This window comes from Molothrus ater, chromosome 1 (assembly GCF_012460135.2).
Source record: "Molothrus ater isolate BHLD 08-10-18 breed brown headed cowbird chromosome 1, BPBGC_Mater_1.1, whole genome shotgun sequence".
Taxonomy (NCBI): domain Eukaryota; kingdom Metazoa; phylum Chordata; class Aves; order Passeriformes; family Icteridae; genus Molothrus; species Molothrus ater.
In genome coordinates this window covers 8,248,531-8,255,889 of record NC_050478.2, presented here as the reverse complement: position 1 = coordinate 8,255,889, position 7,359 = coordinate 8,248,531, and the positions used below count along the sequence as shown (strand labels likewise).

General features: G+C 45.6%; 1 protein-coding gene across 2 annotated transcripts in view; it reads left to right on the top strand.

The window, feature by feature from the left end:
- The first annotated feature begins 591 nt into the window (after positions 1 to 591).
- The window catches only part of PAXIP1 (PAX interacting protein 1), a 31,022-nt gene continuing 24,254 nt past the window's right edge, over positions 592 to 7,359 (top strand). The window contains exons 1-2 of one of the 2 annotated variants that reach the window (XM_054516733.1): positions 592 to 697; positions 5,594 to 5,728. In XM_054516733.1, the coding sequence (XP_054372708.1) occupies positions 608 to 697; positions 5,594 to 5,728 (225 nt within the window). In that variant the 5' untranslated portion in view covers positions 592 to 607. Of the gene's footprint in view, positions 698 to 1,547; positions 1,591 to 5,593; positions 5,729 to 7,359 lie in introns of those variants that run through there. The other variant, XM_054516740.1, reaches the window with a different exon arrangement.

Sequence of the window (7,359 nt, the reverse complement as noted above, 5' to 3'; positions counted from 1 at the left end):
GAGCAGTCGGCACGCTCCCTGAAGAGCTGGCTGTTGGAATACACACCACAGCCATCGGCTGCCGCTGCCGGCTGAGCGGCCCCGCCGCCATCGCCCGCATCCCCGCACGGCGGGGCCGAGGGGCGGGGCCTCGAGGGGCGTGGCTTGGGCGACCCAATGGGCGTGGTCAGGGGCAGTTGCCTTCCCTCCCCCGGCAATGGGCGGGGCCGGGTATCCCCGCTGCCCGCCTCTGTCGTTCGGGGCGAGTCCATTCCATCCCGCGCGGGGGGAGCTCCGGACCCGGATGCTGTCTGCCGGTCCGGTTCGGGGAAAGAGGGAGGAGCAGGGATAGCGCCTGTGGATCAGAAGCGGGCGCGGCCTTGCAGCGGCCGTGGTGGCTGATCGGGCGGGGGGAGCCGCTTTGTGGGGGCGGCTCTCCCCTCCCCCTTCCACCCCCCCTACGTCCCGGCGGGGGATGGTGTGTCCCGCAGCGCGCGCCTTGCTCGCGCGGTTCGGCGGCTCTGCGGGGGGAGGGGGACGGGAGAGACCCGGGCCCCGGCGGGTTTTGCCGCGAGCGCGGGGGAATAGCGGGCAGAGGGGGGAGCGCCCGCTGCTGCCGCCCGGGACCATGCTGGCGGACGACGAGGAGGAGCTGAAAGTCCCGGAGGAGATGTTCAAAGACGTCAAGTTCTTCGTGGTGGGAGACATCGACCCCAAGGTACCGGGTCATCCCTTCAGATCATTCCCGCCTTCCCCTCCGTCTCCCCCCACTATCTCGACGGGGGGGGGGGCACTGTGGAATCGTCCGGCTGCCGCGCGCGGGCTCGAGGCTCGCGCCGCCTCACGGGGAAAGGGCGGGAGTGGGGGGAACGTGCACGGAGGGACCGTGAGGGATGGCCGGGGGGGGAGGGGAGGCGGCCGGTCCAGATCGCGGTCCTGATCCCGGCCCCGATCCCGGCTGAGCCCGCGGGAAGCCCCGCCGCCGCCGCCATGGGAGCCGCGGCCCCGCCGCGCAGGCCCCGCCGGAGCCGCCTGAGCGGAGGAGGAGCGGGCGGAGGGACTTCCTGTGCCGGGCCGGGCCGGGCGGGCAGCGGGGGCAGTGGCCGCCGCTCCTCCCGACTCGAGCGCTCCGCAGGCCCGGCCTCTCCCTGTGCCCGGTTCCGTACGGGTACACGGGGACAGGCCATGGGGAAGGCTCGTCACGGGGGGCCGGACTGGCTCTTCCCTCCCAGCCAGACCTTCCCGCCTTGGCGCGGCCCCGAGCACGGCCCTGGTACCGCCCCGGGCCGCCCGGCGCAGGTGCTGCTGTAGTTCAGGCCGGGGGCCGCCCGCCCCTCTGGCAGCGCCCTGGGTAACGCAGGTGGCCTGGCTGTAACACTCGTGGTGGGCGGAGGTGGTTGAAACAAAGTTTTTGTGTCGTGTCCAATTAGACAGGTGTTTGAAGTGCGCCCTACGGAGCCTTAGGACAGCGGCTTCCTGCAAGCAGGTTACTGCATGCTTCACGCTGAAGTTAAAGCCTTTGCCTCTCTGGTATTTGCTGCAATAAAGTCTTAGTTCAGCGCTGGGTTCCTTTAGCATCCTGTCCTGGCACTCACTGAGCCTCGGATGCCTGTAAGTGACCTGGAGACATAGGCACTGGCCTGTTCAGATGGTTTTCATTCCTATTGTGCTAAAAGAAATACAGTCTAGGAAGAATACAGTTAAAGATCAGGGTGCAAACTTCTTTAGACAGGTCTCTAGATATAAAAATTAGTTCTTTAGGCGTTAAGTCTTTACACATAAAATTTTTAATAGTGGCTTAGCACTCAAATAACAGATTCCTGTACTTACTGAAAAACCCTACAGCAGCAACGTTAGTCTGTGTATGAGGAGGAGTGCAAAAATCCTGTAGCACTCTTGCTGTCGTTTGTCATAGGAGTAGTCCTGAAAAGCCTGTTCTTAGTTGTGGGTTGACATGGGAGGACAATGAGCAGATTTCCCATAGAGCAAGTAGACAAGTATTCTCTTAAGCTGGTTTTCTTTCTCATGTTAAATTTTATTCTTCTTTGCAGTCACAGTCATTGTCATAGGGCTTTGATTCAGTGCACTGAATTTTCTTCTGCCTGGCTTGGGAGACAGAGGTGTCAGTGTGAAGAGGTGAGCTGAGCTGAGCTGGTCTGGGCTGGGCTGAGCTCAGGGTCAGCTCCTGGGAGAATCCTCTGTACAGGCTTAAGCCCAGCTGGCAACTAGAGACAACACAGCTGCTCTCTCACCCCCACCCCTGTGCAGTGTAATGGGGAGGAGATTCAAAAATTAAACTTACAGGTTGAGATATAAAAACAGTTTAGTAGTTGAAAACCAGGTAAGGTACAATGGTAGTGGTAAATAATAATGGTGAGAAAAAGGGAAAGAAAGAAAACCCCAAGCAAGTGATGTGCAATGCAATTGCTCACCGTGCACTGACAGATGCCAGACTTCATTCTTGACTCCAGATCAGTCCTTTTTAGGGGTAACTCCCCCAGTTTATATACTGGGCATGACATGCTTTGGTGTGGAGTATCCCTTTGGCCAGTTTGGGTCGCCTGTCTGGGCTGTGTTTCCCTCCCAGCCTTTTTTGTAGAGCATAACACAAAAAAATAGTCCTTGACTTAGGATAAACACTGCTTAGCAAAAACCAAAACATCAGTGTGTTATCAACATTATTCCCACTCTGAATCCAAAACACAGAACTGTAGCAGCTACTGAGAACAAATTAACTCTTACCCTTGCTGAGACCAGGACACCCTCCTGTGGGTGTCCTCCTGGGGCACCCGAGAGTGAGGAGCATTTATCAGGTGTGTTTTGAGCCAAGACACAGTGCAGGAATTGTAAATCAAACTCAAACAGTTCTTAGAGTGAAATTTGTCCCATGACTGATATAAAAATACAAATATCTTTGGCACTTTTTACTGCTTCATATACCAGTGGATGCCAACTTGATTTTTTCCTCCTTCATCTTCTCGGGAGGAGCACACTTTGATCAGCTTAAATTTCTAAATGGTTTCACAGAAAACCAGTTACTGTAATAAATATTAAACAGACCTAGCACAAGTGAGTATGCTAATCAAAACAAATCCAAGACTAAGAGGAAAAAAAAAATTTTCAGGTGAATAACTGCATACCTGCTGCCTATTAAAGCATGTGCAGCATAAATTGGAAGGGAAGCAAAAGTCTGGAATTGTGCTGAGATGTTCTCTGGCAGATGAAGGAGAGTGAGGCTGGCTCTCAACTTCACATCCATTCCATTCCATTGGGTGCATTTTGCTCCTCACACCTTACTGAGGGTGATCAGTAGATGTCAGCTCCTCTTTTTGTTTTAATAAATGCTCTTCCTGCTTTCCTCAAACATAAAATCCCAAACCATCATGTTTTGGAAACACCAGTTAAAATCAGTATTTCCTTCAGAAAGAGATAAAAAGTAATGCAATGCAGCACAAGGTCTTTGAACAGGATATTTGGGGTTTGGTTATCTTGTTTATTTTTTATATGCCCATCATCTTCTTAATTTTGAACTATTCCTCTTGTTTCTTCCAACACAGATTTTAGTGGGAGAGAGCAAGATAAAATTTTAATTCTCCCCTCCCCCCAAAATAAATTCATTTAATGGGTATAAACCAATACTTAAAATGCAGGATTTCTACAGTGTTCATATTAAGGCTTTTCAGCATTATGTTTTCTAGTTACAGGTGTATGGTTGATAGCAATGTAAATGAGTTCTTTAGTTGTGCCAGTACAACTTTTCAGTCCAGGCACTACTTAATCTGAAGAAGTTGTGTATTCTGAGAGGAATTTTGAAGTTGATGTGAGCTAAATTAGGAAGAGTCTTTTTTCATGACACATAAAATAATCAAATGCATTATCTATCATATTTATAATGTTTCGACTACATGAAATTAGTGTAACTTTTTGTATAAGCAGATGCTTTGTAATATTGTAATGCAATATTGTTTTGATATAAAAAAATCATGCTTTTAGCACATTATTCATAGCTGCTTTGTGATGCTGTCAGATTTGGGTTCTCAGTTTTCATGACGTTCACTCCTTTTTTTAGCCTTCCCCTAAATGAGCAGTTGAATGGGATTGTAACTCAGGGGGAGCTGTGTGAGACAAGGAGCTCATGTGCTGAGACTGTTCTTAAATACCTTCTGTTTTCAAAAGTGCTTCATTTGGATTTAGCTTTTCTCTTTGGAGTGATAGCATCCTGTGTTTCTTTATGGTTAACTGGATTTCATGAAGGAAGGTGTATCATGGTTTAGGGGATTGGTGTGCAAAATGGAAACATTCACTCCTGTTTCTGGCGCTGGTGAGAAGAACAGCAAGCTCATGATCAATTTGCTTGGTTATTTTAGAGTATTTCTTTTGGTAATATTCATCCATTGCAGAAAAAAAGTTGACTTTTATTTTCTTTAATGGAGTTTTAAAGTCAGATACTTCTGTCAGGAAGTGCCAAAATTGCCTCCTCATTAAGTGTTGATTTTTCTATCTCTGTTTTTCTGCTTGGCAGAAATGCTTTATAAAATAGCTTGATGCTGTTTTGAGAGTTTGTTTTTCAGTGCTTCTTTGTCCTGGTGGGTGTACAGGGTGGGGAATAATTGCTTAAGGACTGATTAATGAATTAATACTTTGTTTGATGAATGCATTGCCTTGCTCTCTGCTGTTCACTGTTGTGGGCAGAGCAGTCTGTTTTGAAGGGCATGTCCCCAGCAGGTTTGCAGGGACAGGCATCTGTCCCTAGCAGGTTTTGGAAGATGAGCATCACACCAGCTTTATTCTAAATCAAAGGGCAATGAAACAATGATCTTAAATGGCATTTTTAACTTTTGAACTGTTTTAGACTGTAATATTTTAAATCATTTTTCTCTTCCTCCCCTCTACACCCCACTACCTCTCTGTTACCTTCTTAGTTTAAATGAAAGTTCTGGTTTTTGGGGCACAGGGCTGGGTTCATCACACAGATCTCTAGAGCAGAGCTGAGAGAATGCTGAACTCTTGAAGCAGCACCTGCTATTTGGTTCTTGCAAACTGGGAGTGAGCTGTGCTTTGGTAGCTGGGAGGTGTTTTCCATTCTCAGGGCAGAGCAGTGGAGTGAGGCATTTCCAGCTCCTGAAGGTACTAATTTAGGGAGCATGAGTCCTACTTGTTGTTTTTTTCTTCTGTATTTCATCAAAATCACTTAGTCCTTAGAATTCAACTTCTTATTTTAAAGTATATTCAAACACTTCCAGAGCTACCCTGTGCAAAAACAAACACTGAGAAGACCTTTCCTTCCCTGCATGAAGGAAAATTGTTTTAATATCTTTTTTGAGGAATACATGTTTTGGAAGAACCTTGACATTTTCCCAATTCCTACCCCATCACCAATTATTTTGAAAAGTAGCTCTTCAGATGCAATGATGAAAACATAGAAGAGGTGTAAGCTTTTGACAGATTTTAAATGTGTTTGGCAACTTCAGGAAAAGTTCTGGCACCTACAGGAGGGCAGCCAAGAGAGAAGGTCATATTCATTCATCCATCCAGTGTCTTCTTGCAATAATGTTTTTCTCAAATAAAAGTTGCTAAAAATTGCTGACTTCTCCCTGTCCTCTCTTGGGTTTAGGTTATCCAACTTCTGAAAGCTGGGAAAGCAAAGGAAGTTTCTTACAATGCACTGGCCTCACATATTATCTCAGAAGATGGGGACAATCCAGAAGTTGGAGAATCTCGAGAAGTTTTTGATCTCCCTGTGGTAAAGGTGAGTGACTCATCCATATTGTGAAAGTATTTAGTATTATGAAGCATAGATGCTTCATTCTTACAACAAAATATTCATCTTTGGATGAGGACTGAATAAAACATTTCTTTAAAAATCTTACATTCTTGTAAAAAAACTTTTATCTTGACTTGCAGATTCTGTTACAGTTCTGTTCTCTCCTTCTGCTTGTTGCTCTGTATCTATCAGTGGTGTGGGTAATTTTTAGTGTTCTGCTTTGGATTTTTTTCAGATTTTTCTTTCAGTCATCTGTGAGATGATGTCCTGTTAGTTCTACTTTAGAAGTATTTCTGAAGAAAAGGTTCTTACGAGCTTCTGGCAGTGGAAAGCTTCAATTTAGAATAAGTAGTAGATTGATGAGGGTTTTTTTAAAACACATAAAACTGGCAAAGTGCAAAATGATTTTGTTAATTCTGCATATATGTACTATGCTAATTATGGACTACAGGGACTTGTAGAAAGTTAGGGTTTTTTTTCCTCCTTATTTAGTTTTTTATGGGTTTTTTAGTCTTTTTTTCTTTCTTACACTGGAATTACCAGTATTTTGTTACTATTTTCCAATAGCAGGATATTTTTCAGTGAAAAATTATGGGCTTCATCTTTGAATATGTGAACTTGTCACTCTGGAAGTCATGAGAGAGAGTGGAAGAAATAACACTGGAATTTCACTGCTGATACCTTTGAGCACATGATTTTGGATTATTTTTTCCATATAGGTACAGGTGGCAGTAGAAGGAAGGTTTTGTCATGAGAGCTCACCTGACAGGGTAGAACTGTGAATTAACTCCAAAAAAATGAAAGGTGCTTGGCTAGGGACCTTTATGGTTATACTGGGTGTGCTGGTTAATTTGTAGTTCCTTTTTCTGAAGTGGTTTTTGGTGTAATTTTAACTTCATAAGCAAGGAAACTGCTTCCATTTTCATGAGAAGGAAGGACATCAACATCGTAGAGAGCACTTCCTGCTTTCTAATGCCACTTCAATAATTTAATTTGCTTCATAACTGCCAACTCATTTGCTGGAGGAGAGCAAATCTTTCACTAATGTCACTTGGCTTGACCTGAAAACATCACAGCATGATCTGTAATCAAGAAGATCAGACTAAGTATTAAAGGGACTGGAAGTCAGAGGCAAAAGTAGCTGGTTATAGGCAAAAAGGAAGATTAAAACCTGAAGGGAAGAAAAGATCCTTTTTTTTCTTTTTCCTGAGGACTGAGGAGTTAGAATTTAAGTGTTTTTAGCTCTTTTTTTGTATTATGCCTTATAGGGGAAGGAGAATAACCACAACTGGCACACCATAAACACAGTTGCCACAGTATATTCTTTTGTTTGTCTTTTGGGGAAGAGTAATTCCATTCTGAATGTGATGTCATTCTTTGCCATTCTTGTCATTCTTCCTTACCTGTTGCACTGGGACAGGTGTCCTACATCTCCTCCACTCAGTGCCACAACCCTGTGTCCCTTTGAGCCCTTCTGTCCCAGAATACTGTCAGAGAGGGGCCATCACTGCTCAGCAGCCAGCATTGTTCTGTCTTCAGAAAACTCATTCTGTGTAGGGCTATGGTTCTTCACTCCTTGCTGATAAGTATAGGATGGGATTATCTGAATTTTTTTT